This window comes from Poromitra crassiceps, assembly GCF_964638095.1.
Source record: "Poromitra crassiceps genome assembly, chromosome: 14".
Classification (NCBI taxonomy): Eukaryota; Metazoa; Chordata; class Actinopteri; order Beryciformes; family Melamphaidae; genus Poromitra; species Poromitra crassiceps.
In genome coordinates, this window is record NC_139633.1 from 35,250,037 (window position 1) to 35,270,459 (window position 20,423).

Consider the following 20,423-nt stretch of genomic DNA (forward strand, 5'->3'; position numbering starts at 1 on the left):
AAATAGTTTGCTGGGGTTGGAGGCAGAGGACTGGATTTCAGAAATGAAGGAGGTTTTTGCTGTTGAGACAGCTGATGTAAAGTTAGAGTGGATAAGGTGGTAAGCAGAGAGATCCCTGGGGTTCTGTGTTTTTCTCCATTTCCTCTCAGCTGCCCGAAGCTCTGCTCGATGAGTTTGCAGAGATTCAGACAACCAAGGAGCAGTGGGAGAGGATCGAGGAGGTTTCGAGGTGAGAGGGCAGAGAGTCAAGAGCAGAGGAGAAAGAGGATAAAAGAGTAGTGGAAGCCTCCTGAGTGGATAGGAGAGAGAACTGCTCAGCTGAAGGGAGCAGGGACAGGACAGCCGAGGAGAGGGCTGTCGGTGAGAGAGTTTTTAGGTTGCGTCGGGTGGTGATAGTATGAGTGGGAGCTCGGAGGGGGCTGGGAAGGGAGATGGGAAGGGAGTAAATAGAGTAATAAAGTGATGATCAGATACAGGGAGAGGAGTGACAGTGAGGTTGGAAGTGCAGCAGGATTGGGTGAAGACCAGGTCAAGCAGGTTCCCTGCCTTATGAGTGGGTGGAGATAGAGAGAGGGAGAGATCGAAGGATGAGAAGAAGTTAAGGAAGAGGGGGGATTGCAGGGTTACCGCCTGTATGTTGAAGTCCCCCAGAAGAATGAGTGGAGTGGCATCCTCAGGAAAGACGGAGAGGAGGGTATCCATCTCATCAAGGAAGTTACCAAGTGGACCAGGCGGGCGGTAGATCACCACAATGTTGAGCTTGACAGGTAGGGAAACAGCAACTGCATGGGACTCAAAAGAGGATATATAGAGATGAGAGAGATGAGTGACCATGTAGGTCCATACTGGTGAAATGAGGAGACCAGTGCCTCCCCCACGCCCAGAGGCTCTGGGGGTTTGGGAGAAAGAGTAAGCCACAGAGAGTGCGGCTGGAGTACCAGTATTCTCAGGTATGATCCAGGTCTCTGTGAGAGCTAGAAATGGAAGGGATTGAGAGAGAGCATGAGCTGAGATGGTCTCAGTTTTCTTAACAGCTGACTGACAGTTGCAGAGTCCTGCAGTAATAGTAAAGGGACTACTTGTGCGCTTTGGGTAGGAAAAATGACATGGGTTACTACATCTGAAGCTGCCATATCTACGGCGTATGGGGGAAAGACACATGGGTAGAAGAGTAGGTAGTTAGTAAAAGAGAAGTAACACAAAGCCCTATTCTCTGGCCTACCCTACCCGATGGACTCCCGCAGATAGACTCCCTAGTCCTAGTCTTTGTGCCCAGAGGCTGCCGCTTACAGCTGCCGCTGCCGCTGTTTAGACTGACTATGCAAAGAAATACTCGAAGTTCAACAGGGGCTCTGAGCTCCGCCTACACAATCAATCGGTGAAGCAAGGCAGGTGCTGCCTTTTAAACTAGAGTGAGAGTTGCTATTAAAGCTCCTCCCAAGCAATCAGACGCTCGTTCACAGAGGCTGTGGTCACCTGATCACAGTCAGCTGTGTATCAATGGCCCTAATAGCAGTTTAAAGTATATAGCCAAATATCAGTATCTAAGACAATTTTAAAAAGACAGGAAAGCAAGAAAAGCAGAAAACTAACTCACCAAATATAACAGCCAAAAAATGCAGTAGAGACAGACAGGCACAGCACAGCTAGACAGCTCTCAGCAGAAACTCAAAATGTGTTCTGGTGAAGCAAGTCAGGTGCTGCCTTTTAAACTAAAGTGAGAGTTGCTAAGCTCCTCCCAAGCAATCAGCCGCTCGTTCACAGAGGCTGTGGTCACCTGATCACAGTCAGCTGTGTATCAATGGCCCTAATAGCAGTATCTCTTCATCACGAGGCCTATTTCTTCTGCCTCCTATCCGAAATGACTTACCCAAAATAAATAGAGTAAATTCACAACTACAAGGGCTGTATGAATAATCTTGGCCTCAAAAGAAAGCCAAGACCCATGAGATTACTACATAAGTTTCAGAATCAAGAGATGTGTTACTGTGTCAGAGTATATTCATCTGGAACACAGCAGAACATTATTATTTTTATCTCCGCCTAAAAAAAGTGAGTTTTGAGTGAAAACCACCTTTAAATCATGGGATAGTAGCCCAATTCATATAGGAATAGTAGTAAAGTAAAGTAAAGTAATATCCAAAGAGTAACTGTGCAAAAGTAGATGCTAAAAAAGTGAACCTGAGCAGTTTTACAGATGTTTTACCACAGGCATATCCAGGCAGACTCACCAAATGTTCCATTGTTCCCAATGTTGAATTCACCGCAGCTGAGACTGACGCATTACGCACATGGATAACTCGGCAACCCATTGGCCGAATTTTATGATCGACACCTCTATCGACCAGTCAGAGTCAGGAGAATCAAGGGGTGGCACCCAAATTCACCCTAGAAACACCAATAACGATCCAGAATGAAGCAAAAAGAAGTAACCCCAAAGATAGTATATTGTAGCAGATAGCACACTCCACTCTAAAAACCCTTTTATCATTATGTCAACAACCAGGACCTTCGTGACTCATTTCAAACTAACAGAGTCATGGAAGTATACATTAGCAGCGTGTTTTCGAGCTGGAATATAACTTTTGACCACAAAACAGCAAAGGTAAGACATACTTTATGATTTTGATAAGTTTATATTTGCTACGTTTTGGCTGCTAGTTCGCTGAGTTTTCTTTGCACAGAGATGAGGCAGACATCTGAAATCAGCAGAGTCTCCGCTTTCAAATGACTACTTGTTTGTGTGGGTTGCTTGAAGTGGTGAAATTAGCAGAAGCACTAAAGTGGACATACTCTGATTTCGTGTTTTTGTTACATGGCAATATAATCTCTTGGGGGTTGAATTGTGTTTTGTTTGGGTGGCAATGCTTGATAGATTATTTTAGCTGAGTTTCTCCCCGTCATTTTGATATGCTGCAAGTTAAGATTGGTCGTTGCTTGTGTGAGTTAGGAACGTCTGAAGTGCACTCATCTCACGCAGCCCCCTGTACAGGGGGCGTTCGTATTGAAGAGGCTTTAGTATAGCCAAATAGCAGCATCTAAGACAATTAAAAAAAGACAGGAAAGCAAGAAAAGCAGAAAACTAACTCACCAAATATAACAGCCAAAAAATGCAGTAGAGACAGACACAGACAGGCACAGCACAGCTAGACAGCTCTCAGCAGAAACTCAAAATGTGTTCAACTTTTTACTATAGCTGGAATATATCCATTCTCCTCTATCTACTGGTAGATTTTCACATCTAAATGACCAATGAAAACATGTTTTATTGGGTAATCTGTGTACCATTTGATGCAAGACCTGCCCATCACATCGCGTATGTGACAGCAGAACCTCCATGCTCCTCCCCTATACCTCCATCTGAACCCCTACAGGCATGAGGAAATAGAGCCCAACCAAACGCTGCTGTATTATCTGGCTTTGTTTTGTTTGTTTCTGACATTGTCTGACATAAATAGATTAAAAAAAATTGGCCGGTGTGCGCATGCGCTAACGGCCCTACATCTCCACTTGTCCAGACGATCTAGGCGCCGATTTGCATGCTGATCCTGGTCTGTCTTATTTTGAGTGAAAACCACCTTTAAATCATGGGATAGTAGCCCAATTCATATAGGAATTAGTAAAGTAATATCCAAAGAGTAACTGTGCAAAAGTAGATGCTAAAAAAGTTAACCTGAGCAGTTTTACAGATGTTTTACCACAGGCATGTCCAGGCAGACTCACCAAATGTTCCATTGTTCCCAATGTTGAATTCACCGCAACTGAGACTGACGCATTACGCACATGGATAACTCTGCAAATAGGCCGAATTCTAAGATCGACACCACTATCGACCAGTCAGAGTCAGGAGAATCAAGGGTGGCACCCAAATTCACACTAGAAACACCAATGACGATCCAGAACGAAGCAAAAAGAAGTAACCCCAAATATAGTATATTGTAGCAAGATAGCACACTCCACTTGAAAAACCCTTTTATCATTATGTCAACAACCAGGACCTTCGGGACTCATTTCAAACTAACAGAGTCATGGAAGTATACATTAGCAGCGTGTTTTCGAGCTGGAATATAACTTTTGACCACAAAACAGCAAAGGTAAGACATACTTTATGATTTTGATAAGTTTATATTTGCTACGTTTTGGCTGCTAGTTCGCTGAGTTTTCTTTGCACAGAGATGAGCCAGACATATCTGAAATCAGCGGAGTCTCTGCTTTCAAATGACTACTTGTTTGTGTGGGTTCCTTGAAGTGGTGAAATTATGATTTGAAATTATGAGTTTAAAGATGGTAAACAGAGCATGGGCTAGGGACATGCATTATATCCTTCTAAGAGCTGGGTTGGAAGATGTTTTTCACAGAAAACAACCCATAGTTATTAGTGTAGTGAAAGACATTATTTTTCAGAAAGTAAAGGATAAATGGGCATCAGATATATGACAGCTGCAGATCTAACAGGGACAACAGCCTTATAGTCAAATACTCTGACGACACTGCACTCCTGTCGCTCCTCCAGGGGGCAGAGTCGAACCACGGTTGTGCCCTTCCCGACTTTGTCGAATGGTGTGATGAGAACTTCCTTGATCTTAACGTATCAAAGACAAAGGAGCTTATAATCGATCTTAGAAATAAGAAAGCTGACCCTGTTGCTAGCTCCATTCATGGTGAAGACGTCCAGATTGTTGATTCTTATAAGTACCTGGGAACAGTGTTTGACTCGCATCTCAAGTTTGACACAAACATAGAGTCTCTTGTTAAAAGAGGCCAACAGAAAATCTACTTATTAAGGAAAATTAACTCCTTCAAAGTGTCAAAAATGATCCTGTGCACTGTTTACAGATCATATATTGAGAGCCTTATAACTTTTTCTTTCATATGTTGGTTTAACGGTTTGTCTGTGAAGGACAGAAATAGCCTAAACAATATCGTCAAAGTCTGCTCCAAAATCATTGGAGTTCAGCAAAGTGACATAAACGCGCTCTGGAAGAAGCGAGTGGTTCAGAAAGCAAAAGGTCTTATGGACCAACCTGACCATATTCTGTCCTCCAAATTTGCCCTCCTGCCGCTAGGACGGCGCTATCGGGCACCTTCCTGCAGAACAAACCGTTACTCCAAATCCTTCATTCACTCAGCCATCCGGATATTGAATGCAGAGAAGTAGAAAACTGCACAGACTGTATGCATGTAGTAGGCACTGTATGCACATTTTTTTACTTTTTATCTTACTTTACCTTTTATTTTTATTTTTTTATTTATTTTTATGTCTTTTTAAAACCAACTGTTTACACATGCACCCTATGCACTTTACATGTGTATAAACAACGTTGCGTCTTGCACCCTTGCGGCTCAGATCCATGTATGCTGAGGGACACGAGGAACTAATGCACTATCTCGGTTTGAGTACACTGAGCTCCTTTCCTATTTCCCTTCCTGTGTATATATGTATTCTGTATTTTGTGACCTAGGAATGAAATACAATGTGTTTACCTGCAACGGTGATGAACTGTAGAAACTGAATTGCCCCCCGGGGATAAATAAAGTTTTCTCAACTCAACTCAACTCAACTATGTTACAAACCAAAACTTTGCACCTTCTGTGAAATAAAGCATGCGTATGGCACAGAGAATTATGTTTTGTATAATCTGTCTAAGAAAAAGCGGTCTCTATGTGCTCAAATCAGAGCTGGCATACTTGGCCTTCATATTGAGACAGGCCGATTTGTGGGCACTGCTGAGGAGGATAGACTGTGCAGTCTGTGTGAACTTAAGGAAGTTGAAAACGAAACGCACTTTGTATTCTATTGTCCCTTCTATAATACTATCAGGCAGAGTTTTTTTTTAATAAGGTAGACAAAGAAAATTAATTTGTGTGGTTGGAAGACTGAAAAATTCATACGGCTCTTCCAATATGAAACTTTTGCATTTGCCACTTTCTTAGAAAATGCTTGGTTGATGAGGAGGAATGAAATGTATAGATAAAATAAGAAAAAGAAAATGTATATATTTTGTGTAACTGTGTCATATAATCCCATGTGGGATGGGCCACAATGTGGCATGACAAGCAAATAAAATAATTATTAATTCATTCATTATTCATTCACACACACACACACACACACACACACACACACACACACACACACACACACACACACACACATAAGTACATTGTAAAGTAAAATGGATCAGGTGCATTTTGAGGGCAAAATGAAGAGGCTACATCCTATGAAGAACTACACACATCACATTCAGGGTTCTTGCACTATTTCCAAAGTCAAATTTAATGCTTTTTAAGACTTTTTAAGACCTCAACAACCATCATTTAAGACCCCAAAATAATTTATTTAATAGAAAAAAGGGCTTGAGATCATATCTGGGTATTTTTAGGCACGCACGCAACGCAGCCTTGTTTTGTTTAGACCGCAGCCACCATGGCGTCTAGGCAGAAGCAAAACGATGACCACAGTGCCACTTGCAATGCTTGCAAAACCTCTATTTCGTCAAAGGGGGGAAATACTAGCAATATGCAGAAACATTTGTCCACACAGCATGCAATAATTTTGGAGGAATGTCACGTTTCTGATGTGCTACGGAGTGACGTGGCTAACAGCAGCGCGGCTAACAGCAGCGCGGCTAACGTTAGCGCTCCTCCAGACCCTGTCTATTGTGTGTTTATTGTTTGTGCCATTTGTTTCATTGCGTAAACTAGATTTCACCAATACTCCATTTCCATCCATTTAATTTAGAGGATGATGACGTTCAGAGTCAGACTGGTTCAGAGGCTGGTAGTCGCTCTGGGTCAGAGGCTGCAGCGAGTACTTCTTGTGCTGCGCACTTCTAGCCCCTCCATTCACCCAGGCAGGGAAGAGTAAAATGACCGAGGCGAGGGTAAACGAATGTCACCGAGCAGTGACTAGTTTGTCTGACATGCCAGCTAAAGTAAAATGTCAAAGTTGCATGTTGTCATTCTAACCACTAGTTCTGTTTCATTCATTCCCACTATATATTTTCTATAGGGAGATGACAAAGATGCTCAACCCAAAATACAAACCCCCAAAAAAGCCAGTTTAACAGACACACTGATCCCTGCTTGGTATGGGATTGAAAAGAGCAATCTGATCTCAGAGCTGAATAAGAATACATAATTATAATGATAATAATATAAAAGAAAATTAATGTTAATAAACCCGTTTGTACTCTTTTTTTTTTTCCTTGCCCAATGAGAATCGATAAGAGAATCGATAAGGAATCGGATCGATAAGCAGAATCGAAAATGGAATCGGAATCGCTAAAATCTTATCAATTCCCATCCCTAGAGAACACAAGTACAAAGTAACATTTGCTTTGTAGGCATAAACAAAAGTAAAATAAAACTAGAAAAGTGCACTCAGTAGAGTGCAGATCTCCACCAGGCGCTGCTACACCTCACCATGGCCAAACCCAAACCCAACTAAGAAGAAAACCACTTGCAGATTACAAGGCAACATTAATATTGTTTAAAGGTCCATTCAGCGATGTTTTTGTGTTAACACCTTGATTGCCAGCGACGAGTGTACTCGTCAAACACAATCCAGCTGTTAACTGCCAGCGACGAGTGTACTCGTCAAAAAAATCGATTTTTTTTTTTTGACGGTAGGTTGTGCATCTAAGCCTTTTACATCTCTTATATAGGTATTGGACGTGTACAACGTGTACAACCCATTCCACCGACCCACTAAGTGGCGACAAGGAAGGAGGAAGGCAAGCAAAAAGCAGTGTGACTGAAGCCATTCTCATGAAGGTGGATTGGCGAAGGCGCTTTTATTTTCGCGCTGATTGCTGGCGATACGGGATTGCAAATTTACATAATACATTACAGGTGGAACACACTTTGAAACACGCAGCATAAATATGACCAGAATCGCAAAAGCTTCTCTCAACCAAAACTCCAAGAAGCAAGCGAGTCCATGCCGACTTCCTCAAACAGCAGCCGTGCAGATCGACAGGCACAGGACAGCAGCAAAAGCACTGAGACTGTGACGGCCGCTGCAGGCAAGAAGAGGGAGGAGTTGAGGCAACTCTGCCTCTCGCTCTCTCCCTCTCTCTCTCTCTCTCTCTCTCTCTCTCTCGCTCTCTCTCTCTCCCTCCCTCCCTCTCTCTCTCTCTCTCTCTCTCTCTCCGTCTCCCCCTCTCACTAGGATTAAACCTAGTGCGTCTCCCTCCCGAGAGGGAGGGAGAGAGAGAGAGAGGGAGGGAGAGCGAGAGGGAGGGAGAGAGAGAGAGAGAGAGAGAGAGAGGGAGGGAGAGCGAGGGGGAGAGAGAGAGAGAGAGAGAGAGAGCGAGAGGGGGAGGGAGAGAGAGAGAGAGAGAGAGCCAAAAATGAATGGTTAAAGTGACAGTTCTATCGAATTTCACAAAAAGCTGTTTATCTCTGAATATTCTTTCTGACGCTAAAACCATGCTGTATTCAACTGCTAATGCTTACATAACTACTAACTCTACAAACTAACTCTTTTAGACAGAGAAAGTACACATTCTATTAGTACTTTTGAGATATTGTATGTTCACAAACTCCAAGCAGAAAATAATTCTCGGCTCCTGTAAAATGAGCCACAATCCTCAAAAAACGGCTTGGCAGAAGCTACCTACAGCAAGAAAAAAACGGCTGGCAGTCAATGTGTTAAAATAGCCTACATGTTAAATGGCTCTATATTCTGACAGCAATCACTGAAATAGAGTGTTTGGTCAGTAACTCTAAACCCCCCGCTGTCTCTCTCCTGTAGCCCTGCATGCAGGGCGGACGTATCGTCCACCTCCCACTATCCAATCAGAGAAATGTTGACATTTTCTGGGAAACAGAAGGTCAGATCGCGATGGCTCTAAAGAACTATAATGTATTTTTTCACCTCAGATCCAACACCGCCACCCGTGAGTAGGCAGGGCTACAGGAGAGAGTGGGGGGTTGGGAGTCTATGGAATTCTGGTCCTTCTTTAACACTATAGTGTTAAAGAAGGACCAGAAATACATAGTTCCTGTAATAACATAGCAGACTATTACGTAGTTCCTGCATTTTGCCTTTTCAGGGGTATTTTTTCTAATTCAGTTGCACAGATATTGTGATGTATGGTAAATAAATTGTCTTGCAATGTATCGAGTATGGCAGAATCGCCATATTGTGATACCATCATTATCGTGGGCAACGTATCGTGATAGTATCATATCGTGAGTTGTAACGTGTCCTCCTTTTTGGTGTTATGGAAATGGCCACCCTATGTAGGTTACATAGGGTTTACTGGGCAGCCCAGGTCTGCCTCTCAGTCTGGGCCTCTAACTAATGTTAGCCAGGCTGCCTGGTCTCTTCTGTATATCCTTACAACAGCTACGAGGAGAGGAGCTTGTGAACAACATCCCCACAGTCAAAGCACTTCTCTGAGATATCCATTATAAAAACTCTCCTCATGCTTTACCCCAAATAAAACCTCCAGTGTCTGTTTGTGTGACTCTTGCGTGACATTATAGCACACATGGGCAAAATGCGGCACCAGGGCCAGACCCGGCCCCTGGGCCATCTCAATCTGGCCCCCAATGTCCTCAACAGAAAACAAAACAACCCCCCAAAACTCAATAAAAGGCAGAGTTATGTTAATAAATCTCATCTGCTATGCAGCCATTTGATTTGTATCACTATTATATTATATCAGGGGATTAACAGGAGAAATGACCAATCACAGCGGGAGAGAGGGTTAAAAATAGACTCCCATGAAAATCATGTTGGCAGGTATGATGTCCAATGTGTGGCCCTAAGCTTACTTTATGTAAACCAGTATGGAAAAAAAAAATCCCACCCCTGCATTATAGTCACTGCTTCAATAGCTAACAGCTAACGTTAGCTGATGGCTGGTTGTGTGTTAAACTTGTGTGGGCCCCATGTTATAGCCGGGAGTTGTAACGTTATGAAACACATTTCCTGGCATAGGTAGGCAGTTGGACAACCTGGTAAGTTCTAAAAACGTGTCTATTACGTTATTCCAGCTTATGTTAACATTATCGGTTGTTAGCAACATTATTATGCCAGCTGTGAAAGGCTAGCACGTGCAAGCTAACACAGCCTGGTTAATAGTATTACTTTGGTATGGTTTTGGTATGGCGGTTAGCTTGCACGCGTTAAAACCGATAACGTTAGCTTGAGTAATAAAACACATTTTCTGAACTTACCACTTCAGTCCTAGTCTCACTGGCCAGCCTCCTCACCCTTCCGTCCGAGGAGTCTGGCGGCGCGGAAACAGGCAACAGGGATAAACCCTCCCCTGCTCTCCAGCTGCTCTCCCATTGGAGCAACTGTTTCGGTGGCAGCCGGATGTCCGCTCCCGGTTTATTACAAATTCTGTCCTTGCCTGCGACCAATTCAATCAGTGCGGCTTCGGCTCCCTCCTCCCGCTAAGCGCCGCCCATCGCAATCCCACTATGGAGACCTGCAGCGCCAGACTCCTCGGACGGAAGGGAGAGGAGTCTGGCCAGCGAGACTACTTCAGTCCTAACCATACGTCCTAACGTTACTTCCTCACTAGACTCAGCTCTCAGTCTTAATCCGTTTCACTACTGTAAGACTGAGAATATTACTATTTAAATCTTTTCATAACGTTAGGTGGTGCTGTTGGAAGCCTTGCATCGGAGAACCAATCATGAGTGTTGTGGGCGGGCCTGCTTTCTGGGGGCAGTGACGCTCATGCAGAACCGGTCCTGTCGCGTTTGCGGATAAACATATTAATCACTTAGAAACAAGCATAACCTGTTAATAGGACGTGTTTCATCCGGCCCCGGCGGCTAGAGGTCTTTCCCCCAGCGATAAGCCCGACTCCGGAGGCTACGTTACAGAGCCTGCTGATGACTTCACAGCGCTTCACAGTAGCAAGCGGACCACTTCCGGGTAGGAAGAATTATTGTAAAATAAACAACAGGTATAAACTCTCTTTGCAGCACATCAGTGTCTTGCTCTATATTGGAACTATGAAACATTGCATTGCCGCTACCAAATAAATTTCTAATAATAAATGTAGGCATGTCTGCTGCCGGCCGTACTCGCCGGGCTCAATGAACCAGATTTGGAACAGAAAATTCCCAGACTTTTGGTGGTTAGGTGGCGCTGTTGGCGCCGCTCACCAAACGTCTGGAAACCGAGACTACTTCCTCACACACTTTTGTCCAAACCATCTCCTTTTTATTGTGGTCCCATCACACATCAAGCAGAACCCGTCTTGCCATTATGTTACGCAACTTACTATTCCCCAACACACATACACAAGGCTGTGATGAGGGGAGAAGCCAGTGACGGCTTGAGACTGGCTGCCACAGCTGTCAATCATCCCTTTGTATATTGTCAAATAAGTACTTAAAACAAACTGATCAGAAACATGACCACTTGAACATGCATTAGCATGATAAGAACGATCTAAAATGATAGAAACCACCTTTGGGAAATAATATCTGATGTGTACGTTGATTGTTTAGCTTGGCTCATTTCCCACCCACTAACATTGCGGATGCGGGACTTGTGACCTATACTGGGACTGACCACCAGGGCGGCGATCTAAGATTATTTGGCCTCACTGAAAAGAGCTGATATCCTGTCCATTCTTTTTACAGTCAATGATCTATACATCCATATAATGAAACTGTGTGTGTGTGTGTGTGTGTGTGTGTGTGTGTGTGTGTGTGTGTGTGTGTGTGTGTGTGTGTGTGTGTGTGTGTGTGTGTGTGTGTGCGCGCGCGCGTGTGTGTGTGTGTGTGTGTGTGTGTGTGTGTGTGTGTGTGTGTGTGTGTGTGTGTGTGAAGGCTGTCAGGCTGTCTGCTCTCAGAGGAAGGCTGTGCTTGTCTGGCCTCAGCTCTGAACTCCAACTCCTCCCATCTGAGAGAGCTGGACCTGAGGTACAATCATCCAGGAGCCTTTGTATATTCCTCCAGTGTGGACCATGGTGGAGTGCAGAGGCTGAAACCAGATCTGAGGAGATGTAAGTGTGTATTTAGTTTGATTAATTAACAAACTAACTTCAATGTCAGGTCTTTAATCAGAATCAGAGTTATTTTATTCACCAAGGTATGTTTTCACTTGCAAGGAAACTGACTTGGTGTGACCGCCTAATTTTAGTTGTATGAACGACCGTGGACAATAGCTCCCTCTTGAAAGACTTTCTAAGAGACATAGGACCCTATCTTCCCCCTGGCCTTAAAATAGCGCTTAGCGCCAGGACAAGCGCTATTTAGTGGGCATGGTCAGCGCAGTCACAACTCTGGTCATTGGTGAAGTGCAATTACGCAATGACATCCTTCCTTTCATGTTCCAATTCCACGGAGCGATCCAGTCAGGTCCAAAAAGCCCGACCAAAGCGCTCTGAGCTCCCCCACTCCCTCTTTCATCCCCATCTGTCTCCATATATATTATTCCATATTATTATGCTCTTCAAATCTCACTGCAGTTTAAATACAGCAAGCATGTAAATACGCTACACTATAGCAAGATCGAAGTGAAAAGAATGTTCTAAACGCATCGGCTAGAAAAATAAAGCCTATCCCTGGATGTCATAATGAGATTAGATTGGTGAAAGTTTGGGCAGAATGATATTGTTTTCTCTCGCTACCTTTTCTTCTCCCCCACTGAATGAGACAAAACTACGGTATGTTGTGCTCGTTATTTGGATTAAATTTAGTTGGGTAAAATAAAATATTAATAATCCGAAAATTATTAATATTTCATAAAATTATTAAAATATCAAATATGTAATCCTTGATAAGGATTAACCTAGGGGCACCACCTGCTTTGCGGAGGACCCAACCTTAATCACAGTTAGTCTCTTTGAAGTGTGATGTCCTAAATCCTTAAACAATAGTTTACCACAATCGTCACAAAATCACTCTGAAACAGTTGAATTCTATTAAAAGTTGACTTGACACTATTTATTATATATAAAATAATAGGGAGGTGTTGGCAATACAATCAACGAATTTCATTTATAACTAAGTTACATTCTAAAACTCTTCAATGTACTGGGTGAAAGTTATGAGGTCAGTGGATATTCTCTGCATGGAAAGTGTAAGGCACCGTATGAACACCAGATGGCGGCAGAGTGTGTGTGTGTGTATGTGTGAAACCAGCCGGCTTTCACCCAAAATGGCGGACACGTGGGTGTCTGCCCGGCACAAAATGGAGGACACGTTAATGTCTGCTCGGCACAAAATGGAGGACACCTTAATGTCTGCTCGGCACAAAATGGCGGTTAGCCGGTCAGTGGGAAGTTATGTGTGTGTGTATGAAAGGGGAAGGTTTCTGCACGCACCTAACGCACGTGCCCGTGAGTGATAACCAACGCTGTTTAGATGGAAAAAAGGCAGCGAGGTGCTCACTTCACAACGGTTAGAATTAACCGGCGTTTAACTAGTGAAATGAGCTCAACTCGGCCTATAGGCTATCCTAGACCCGCTCGGCGGATCGGTGAAGAGCTGGTGACTAGCGTTTATACACTCGGATTCAGTAACGCATGTGTGAGCACAGTTACAGTCAGACAAAACAGTTCACAGATTATCATTCACAGTACCACATCAGTCAATCATATATATATATCCCTTTTAACTCTAAACAATTCTAAGCTGCCCGGACGTGAGTGATCAGTTCAGGTCTTACTTGGCGTGTGCGCTCAGTCCTGCACACGCGTGTATAGCGGTTTGCTACGGGCGGTCTCGCGGGGTTCCTCCGGCAACGGAGGGGAGGTCTGGTCCAGCGCGCGTCCGCTGTCCAGGGCAGGAAGGAAGGGTTGAGGAGTGAGAGCAGACGGTCGATCTCAGCTGGCCACGCTGAGGTCCTGGGTCTGCGGGGAGGTCTCGACAGAGGAAAGGGGGATCTCACAGCTCGCTTCTTTGGGTTGATGACACTCGCCTGGTTACGGCGATGTGGCTTCGGGTTCAGGATAGGAGGGGTATCAGAGCTAGCTTAGCTCTGTGCAGGTAGCGTAGCCTGGTTACGGCTATGTGGCTTCGGTTGCGAGGAGGGGGAAGGGCGACTTCTCTCGAGATTCGTCACGCGTCCTGTCTGCAGCTAGTAGCTACGTAGAACTTCTCAACAGAGGGGGTTGAAACCCTGTCTCTGTGTTACGGAGGTCCTGTCTGTAGCTGAGGCTACTTAGGAACTGAAGTTTTGGGGCTTCAACCCTGTATATAATGTGGTGTGCAGGGCGTGTCTTTGTTGTCAGCCACTCCGATTGGCTCATCTTATCTCACTTGCAGGAAGGAGAGTTGGCTGTCCTTTGTCACTCTTTGATAACAAAGGAATGGCTCGCTTCCCTGCCGTTTTATCACGGGTGTGTGAACTCAAATGGCCGGGTGCTTGGAATGTGGGGGTTTGTGTTCCCTCAAATGTATTGCGTTCAAAATACATGTCCCGCTCCAAATGTCTATGTTTACTCAAAATGTCTGGCCCAACAGGTATAACAACTTTTTTTTTCATCTGTCTTTGTGCCTGTCTGACGCGCGAGAGAGAGAGGGTGAGATCGACAGAGGAGAGCTGCGTGTAATTACGCACAGTAATATCCCCGGCGCACTGAATAAGGCCTGGTTTTGAAAAACGCTAAGCGCTAAATTAACGCCAGGGTGAAGATAGCGTTTGGCCGGTATTTAAGGCTGAAACGCCCATTCTGGCCTATTCTTGCACTGCGTCACGCCTCTTCGGCGTAAAGCGCATTTCGGGGCCTAAAAACATGATGCTATCTTCCCGAGTCAGGCGCAAAGCGTGTTTTTCTTGCGTTTAATGCCAGTTTAGCGTCCAGGGGGAAGATAGGGCCCTTAATGTGAAAGCAGCTGTGAGAGGCTCACTAGAAATGTAGTGTGTGCCTATAACCATTATGACTCATAAGCCGCTTTCACACACAGATCGCGCAAAATTGCAGTTCAGAAGGCCCGCAAAGCCGGCAGCCTCGCCACAGAAATTGCTTTCACACACAGCCAAGCAGCACCGCCACATTCCCGTCCTGGGGTGTGCTTTCAGGTGACAGCCACCCCTCCCGGATTGAAAGGCGAGCGGCTGCATTTCCACCCAGCTCCTCTAGTAGCCCAAATGAATATTTTCATAGGTTAGTGTAGCCTAGGCTACTGTATGATGAACGAATTCATTCAACAACCAAACATCGCCGATGTACGCCAGCCAACGTGCTGCGGTCGTTAAGGATCAAACTGATAAAACACGAAAGTGTTGTCTACTCTACATGCAGCATGGTAACAAGGCTTTCAATATTCATCTGATCAACTTTATGGATCACAGATGCACCATCATGTAGCCTATTAGGTACAAGGCTAATTCTTATGTTTGGGTTCCTGTTTTTTGTAAAGCAAATTATTCCCATGAAGTAGCCTAATTAGCGTCTGTTCTGAAAGACGACGCCCGCATATCAAACAGCTGCAGTCTGCATAACGTTCGTCAGGGGAAGAGTATAGGCTATAAATGCACATGACTACTATAACGTTAGTAGTTTTTGTAAGGGAATGCACAACTGGCTAGCTAGACAGATTGCAGTTCTGGAGCTGGTTTCCAGAGGGAATGTCCTCAGACCAACTCGCCACAGACAGCTAATAGTCCTCTGAAGCGTATTATTATATCCGTTAATTTTACCTACTAATGTCAACATTGTTTGAGCATAAAGCCTAACCTACTTACTAGGCACGGAGCATTCCTCCTGGCCGCCTTTTTTTTACTTTCACTTATGCCTTTCTTGCTGCATGAGGTGATTTTGCCCTGTATTTTTTTTTATGAATGAGGTGACCATTCACACCGTTCCGGCTTGCCGCTCCTACGCTTTCAGGTGGAGGCGGGTTGCAGGGTAACCCGGCGCTGTGACTAGGTCCACTGGCGGAACGAAAGGCGTACAACAATTACCCACCAACCCGCGTTCACAACTTTCACATCGGAGGCGCGAATCATATTTTCTGGCTTTCAAGGCCGGTGTGAAAGCGGCTATTTATAACCCTAACCTAAGAGAAAAGTTCAAGTTAAAAAATATAGCTGCAAGCGGCAATTGAGGCGTCCAGGCACAATTTGAAAAGACAGACAGAGAGACAAAACATTACTATACTGTAGGTAGAAAGACACATATAGAGATGGAGAAATACAGATAAGATATGAACCTTTTGCATTTTTAGCACCCACTAGTGGTAGTTTGGGTGTGTTCCAGCAACACTGCTCAACATGTCTTACTTTTGGTGGGATTTGATGAATGGATTATGAGAGTTAGGAGGACATGTTTCGTTAAAGCGTTGGGGCCCTATAGCGTACACCGGTGCAGAAGGCATCTGCGGTAGCGTTTGCGTCTGTGCTGGCTCTCTTTCCTATTGTCCACCTGCACACCTGCAGGCCGTGCGCCCGGTGCCGGGAAGATAGCAAGCAGCTTTGTGCTCCCAAACGCGCCCATGGGCGTGCTGCTCTGAAAAGTAGGTGTGTCCATGGAAAATCCTGACACACTGCCATTGTATGAGCACAAACAACTGTGTTTAGACGAGCTGAGACCACTTCTTACCACAATCTACACCCCTCTCTCTCTCTCTCTCTCTCTCTCTCTCTCTCTCTCTCTCTCTCTTGTCTATGTCTCTCTCTCAGGTTTATAACTTCATAAAGAAATTAAAGACCAACTTATTTAAAAAACCCTCAAATAGTAATATAATATTACATCTACTACTAATAATAATAAATAAATAACTTTATTTATATAGGACGAATCAGCATGACATCACAACACAACAACAAAAACAGCACTTAATGAACTCAGTTAACTAGTATGAGTTGTGCCAAACAAACGTTAATATCTCAAAAACTATCCATCACATCACTTATATTTAGACTTTGTGAGTGAGAGCAGAAGTAGCTCAAGGGTTTGATGTGTAATATATGTATGTTGTGTTAAAGTTGTGTGAACTGTCACAGTTTTGTGTGGATTTAGTCTAAAGTACAGCCTGCTATGTGAGACACACTCAAGGCTGGTCCCATTATAAAGGCTGAAAAAGGCATCAAACATAAACTGTGATTTCTCAAAGAGTACAAAAAATAAATTAAAGCTGAGTTAAGATAAAGTCCTAAAAGTGCTGACTCGTTGAAAGTTTAAATGGAGTGTTAAAGTATGAAGGAGCAGTTAGAGGTCAAAGAGGGTGTGGTTTCACATTGAACTCTGTTTAAAACCAACAGAAGTTTCCTGCACACACACACACACACACACACACACACACACACACACACACACACACACACACACACACACACACACACACACACACACACACACAATATATAGAAATAGAATATAAATATGCCGACAGTTTACTTTCTTAATGATGTAGCCTATGTTTTAAAAGAACATGTAATATATTATGCTACTGTAAGCATTGTAAAGTCATTAAATGATCACGATGTATAGGCATTTCGGAGACATCAGAGTGAATCAATCAACCAACAATCAATCAATTTTCTATTTATATAGCGCCAAATAACAAGGTATTGCAGGCAGATTTTAATACTATCTTCTCTGACAACAATGCTATAGTCAGTCATTTGAAATTTGATATCCTTTGCAGAGTGGAATTAATTTCTGATTTTATTTCGGCGTGTTTTGGCCATGTGCCTTTTGTAACAAGTTTGGGGGTGTTGTGTAGCTTCTGTTAGCCTCCTGGATAGCCAGCTAACATGACAGACTCAAACCATGGCAGTTGTGGGATTTCACACAGACTGTTTATTTATTGTCGACCATATAAAGCCTGGTCTCTACGGCACTAATTCTCTACACACATGTAGAAGCTAGACATAGAGAACGCTAATTCACACACACCAAGTTGTCACAGAGTCTGACTTGCGTCTTGCATGGAGGCAGACTGGAGGAGAAGTGAGACGTAAAGTAAGTGGTTGCCGTAAAGCCAATACAATAACAAGGAGCGCCACACAGTGGACCAACATGTAATTGCAACCAAAGTGACTGTCACACTTTGTGCACTGTGCGCCGGTGGAACACACTGAAAGCTTATTGCACAACATAGCCTAATAAACACAAAGCCCACGATGTTTCTTTTCTTTTCTACTACACTTCTGACTTGCTTGAGGGGATTGTGCCATGACCGTTAATGCAGTAGCCTACGAGACGGCGATTGAGCACCGTGCAAACTTCACCAGCGGTGAAAACAACAATCAGCCCAGCCGTGCGTCCTCGGTTCGTGTGCCCCAGGTTGGGCAATGGGTATGATGGTCTGGTTGTAGGCGATGTCCGTGCACAGAGGGGTGGAGACTGGAGATAGTCTGATACAGCCGTGCTCCGGTATGCGGTATGGAGATGTCTGGGCACGGCTGGAAGACGAGCAGTGCAGCCGCCAGAGAGCAGCAGCCCATATAAAAGCACACGTTGACAGGTATCAGACAGCATTGATGTTGTGCGTAAAAGAGCGTGAAAACAGGCTGATCGACGCGTTTACGACTCCATTCTTCCACGGCAGTTTCCACAACTCTCTAAGAAAATATTTAGCCTAGGCTACGACAGGATTTATTCATACGTCAATCCAGGCGATTGGTGAATTATATAAACCCTAACGGCACTATATAGCCTAATACCTATATAGGTGCAGCCTACTAAAAACAGCCTAAAAAGTTAGTTAAATTGTGATGTTTTGCCTTAATTAATTAATATGAATGGCACCAAATAATACATTCGTCAGGTTGGGAACTAATGGCTCATTTCCACCACATTTTACTGCCCTGCACAGCTCGTCACCACTCGGCTCTAATCGTTTCGGCCCGATATACGTTTTGCTTCCACCGCTGGTCATCTGCCCCCGCCCACACCTGGTCGTCATAGCGACCGCATATCTGCCCTGCGCCCATATTCCGAAGTAGGCTATAACATAACGTTACAATTAAATCCATACAGAGAACTTTTAAACTGTTTATGAAATACTGGTGCCTCTAAATGACCTACAGTGTACATGGGCAAATGTGACAATCGGCCAGGAGAATGGATATCACTTTGTTGTTAGTCAAAACTCACATGCGCTGCGCGAGGGACGAGGGACGAGGGACGGGGGTTGCGCTAGAGTGAAACCTCTACCCCGGCGGCCTCACCAGGCAAGACCGCGGCTTCACCAGAGCCCTGCCTGCGGCCTAGCGGAGCCGACGCAGCACTCAACTACAAGCGCTTCCTGAGCAGCGGACTTTTGGACAATTGAAACCACCGCCACGATTTTATTTCACCAGAGGCGAAGGCAGCAACACAAAAGACTGATGGAAAAGCATAACAGAAGAGAAGGTAAGCCCCACTAAACTGGTATGCAGCATTGCATTGACAGTCAGTAGGATAGACAGAGTAAACACGATTCTGCCTGACCAATCAGTCGTCTACAATGTTTTCACGTCACCGTATGAACCCGGGTTCACAGAATAGAACCTCAATGAGGCAGGTACGAAAATTAGCACGACTCGACCCCAATACAACCCGGGCTGTCCCCGTTTTTGATCGGTGGAATGAGACAAAAAAGCGAGACGAGCTGGGCGGGGCCGCGTTGATACCAGCGGTGGAAATGGGCCATAATAGGTATATTTCTCCTTGATGTATACAAAAAAAGAAAAACGAATTCGGATTCCTGGGAAAGAGGTCTTAATTTCCCGTTTCCCGGTATGGCTCATTTTCGGGAAAAATATTAAACCCTAACACACACACACATAGACACACACACACACACACACACACACACACACACACACACACACACAGACACACACACACACATAGACACACACAGGGCCCGAAATTAGAGCCCGCCACCCGCCAGGCGGGCATATTTTAGCTTTGGCGAGTGACGATCAGGGGTCTGTCCGCCACGTGGCGAGTAATGTTTTCACCGTCGCACTTTGGTGTTGTGGCTTCTCCTCTCCTCTTATCTGCCTGCTGCTGTCTGAATTTCACAGAGGTGGGGGCTGAGCGCTCCTCTCTCTCACACACTCACTCACTCACTCACTCACACACACACACACACACACACACACACACACACACACACACACACACACACAGCAAAGTTTGCTTTGGGGGGGGGCCTTGTTGGTGAGGCTGATGGTGGTTGGGAAGAAGCTGGTCTTGTGGCGGGTGGTTCTGGTCTTGGCAGACCTCAGTCTCTTGCCGTGGAGGAGTGTCTTAAAGAGTTTGTGGCCAGGGTGGGAGGGGTCAGCCATGATCTTGCGAGACCGCTTCAGTGTCCTGGCTGCATGCAGGTCCTGGAGGGATGGCAGGTTGCATCCGATTATCTTCTCAGCACAGCGGATGATGCGTTGAAGTCTGTTAGTGTCTTTGAGAGTGGCAGCAGCATACCAGACAGTGATGGAGGAGGTGAGGATGGACTCAACGATGGAGGTGTAGAAGTGCACCATCGTGGCCTTTGGCATT

At 44.7% G+C, this 20,423-nt stretch overlaps 1 protein-coding gene across 1 annotated transcript in view; it reads left to right on the top strand.

Annotated features, from left to right (window-relative positions):
- The window catches only part of LOC310789168 (nephrocystin-1-like), a gene marked incomplete at both ends in the record, with an annotated part of 149,257 nt that overhangs the window by 16,429 nt on the left and 112,405 nt on the right, over nucleotides 1-20,423 (top strand). Inside the window, one exon of the mRNA XM_083650758.1 lies at nucleotides 11,809-11,984. Within this exon, the coding sequence (XP_083506884.1) occupies nucleotides 11,809-11,984 (176 nt within the window). The remainder of the gene's footprint in view (nucleotides 1-11,808; nucleotides 11,985-20,423) is intronic.